This window comes from Corvus brachyrhynchos, unplaced genomic scaffold, assembly GCF_000691975.1.
Source record: "Corvus brachyrhynchos isolate BGI_N302 unplaced genomic scaffold, ASM69197v1 scaffold452, whole genome shotgun sequence".
Lineage (NCBI taxonomy): Eukaryota > Metazoa > Chordata > Aves > Passeriformes > Corvidae > Corvus > Corvus brachyrhynchos.
The window spans coordinates 128325-130515 of record NW_008236764.1 but is presented as its reverse complement, the minus strand read 5'-3'; the positions used below and the strand labels follow the sequence as shown (position 1 = coordinate 130515).

The 2191-nt window shown below is 61.1% G+C and overlaps 1 protein-coding gene across 1 annotated transcript in view; it reads left to right on the top strand.

Annotated features, from left to right (window-relative positions):
- RUFY4 (RUN and FYVE domain containing 4) overlaps positions 1-2191 on the top strand; it is a gene marked incomplete at its 5' end in the record, with an annotated part of 4574 nt that overhangs the window by 453 nt on the left and 1930 nt on the right. Inside the window, 4 exons of the mRNA XM_017727285.1 lie at positions 111-236; positions 504-610; positions 767-910; positions 1530-2184. Of these exons, the coding sequence (XP_017582774.1) occupies positions 111-236; positions 504-610; positions 767-910; positions 1530-2184 (1032 nt within the window). The remainder of the gene's footprint in view (positions 1-110; positions 237-503; positions 611-766; positions 911-1529; positions 2185-2191) is intronic.

The window sequence follows — 2191 nt, the reverse complement described above, 5'->3', positions numbered from 1 at the left end:
ACCCTGCTGCTGGATCTGGCTGGATTCCAGCCCCACAGGGGACAGGCTGGGTAGGGGGGGGGGCAGGGGACACTCCCAAAAAAGAAAATCCAAGCTTGTACCTCTGCCAGTTTGACCTCAAGGAGAAGAGGAGCTTCTTTGGGCAGCGCAAGGACTATTGGGACTTCTTGTGCCAGGGCCTAGCACGGTGCCGGCAGGAGCATGAAGGCATTCACTTTGTCACCTCCCTGGACAAGGTGGGCATGGGCTGGTGGGATACCCAGGGACTTGTGCACACACAGGGGCTTTTGCTTGCTTGTGGGTGCACATGCGCTTGTGCACAGGCACACACTCACTTGGGCACCAAGGATTTGCCCACTGGTGCTATAAATGGTTTTCTCCCCTCTGGGATCCCCACTGCACCCCAGCCCTAGCCCTGGGGACCCTCTTTCCCCCTGCATGGGCTGGGGGGGAGGTATGGGAGGGGGGAGTGAGAGGGATTGACAGCCCCCTCTCCCCTGCAGCTGAAGACCCCTGTGGGCAGGGGCCGAGCCTTTCTGCGGTACTGCCTGGTGCACCGGCAGCTGGCAGAGTCCCTGCAGCTCTGCCTCCTCGACCCTGAGAGCCTCTGGTGAGAGAGCAGGGGCACAGTGAGGGGATGCTCATGGTGGTGGGGGATGGGGCCAGGGTGGGCAGCGCACTGTAGCACCCAGTCAGCAGAGGTGCTTCAGGCATGTGTGCCTGTTCAGGGCATGGAGGGATGCATGAGCTTGTTTTGTGGTTGCAGCGAGTGGTACTACGCCCGCAGCCCCTTCCTGAGCCCCAAATGGCGGGCAGAGATCCTGGGCAGCCTCTATGAGCTGGATTGTGTCACCTTCCACCTGGCCCTGCACAGGGATGACCTGGACACCGCCTGGCCCATGTTCTCTGAGTGAGCCTGGGGACACTGGGGGCACCAGGGGCATTGGCAGCACTGGGGATGTCAGGGGCATCAGAGCCACCTGGGGCTTAGCATTGCAGAGAAGCACGTGGGCATTGCCCCACTGCCCTAGACCCCACACAGCACCCCAGATGTGCCAGCTCTCCATCTGTAGCCCCAGGAGGGCACAGTCACTGGCACACTGTGCCTGTGCCTGCAAACATGCCACATGCACATGTACACACACACAGAGCCGTCCTCTGCCAAGTATATCCCTGCTACAACACCATGACACTGTGACATCTGACACACAGGGACACCTGCTTGCACACCGTTCCCCCGGGCACACTTGTGGGGGGCACTCGTGGATGCAGCTGTTCCAGCACACTCACCTGTTCTGCTGCTCACATGCTCGTGTGCACACACTGCCACAAGCACACAGACTTGGGTTGATGGGTGCCACCTGTTCTGTGGGTGCTCAGGCTGGTGTCACCAACATCCCTGATCCTCTGCCCTGCTGCCCCCTAAATCCCTAAAGGCTGGCTGTGCCCAGGGAGTCCAAATGGAGGGTGATGATGCCCTATTCACCTTGGGGGTGCCCTGGTAGTCCTGAGCCCTGTGTCCCCTCTAGGACACTGGTACGGCCCAGCCCGGTGATCAGGAGCAGCCCAGCAAAGACAGCCCTGCAGACAGACAGTACCGGCACTGTGGCACATGGACGGTCCGATGGCATTGCCCATCCCACTGTGGCACCCCATGGGGCACCAGCCCACCCATGCCCACCCACTCTGGCTGCCCTGCAGGTGGGGAGTGTGGAGATGGAAGATATAGAGGGGGATGTGGAGGATGTGGAGGTGAAGAAGGACATGGAAGAGGAGGCTGAAGAGGAGGTGGAGAAGGATGACAGTGAGGATATAGAGGAGGTGAAGGTGGAGGATGTGGAAGTGGACGTGGAGAAGGACATGGAGGAGGATTTGGAAGAGAAGGATGAAGAGTTGGAGGAGGATGAGAAGGAGATGAAGGATGCGGATGTAGAGGAACTGGAGGATGCCCATGGCACTGGCAAAGCACTGCAGCCTGATGGTGCTGGAGAGCCTGGCATGTCCCCACTGCCCACTGGCACAAGGTGCATGCTGGGCTCCCGGTCACTGGTGCCCCGGCAGCCAGGTGGGACAGAGGCACTGGTGTCCCAGCTGAGGGCCAAGCTGGGTCAGCGTGAGGCAGCTGCACAGGCGCTGGCAGCACGGCTGGGACGGGCTGAACTGGGGGACCAGCCGCGGGAGGGGGGCAGGG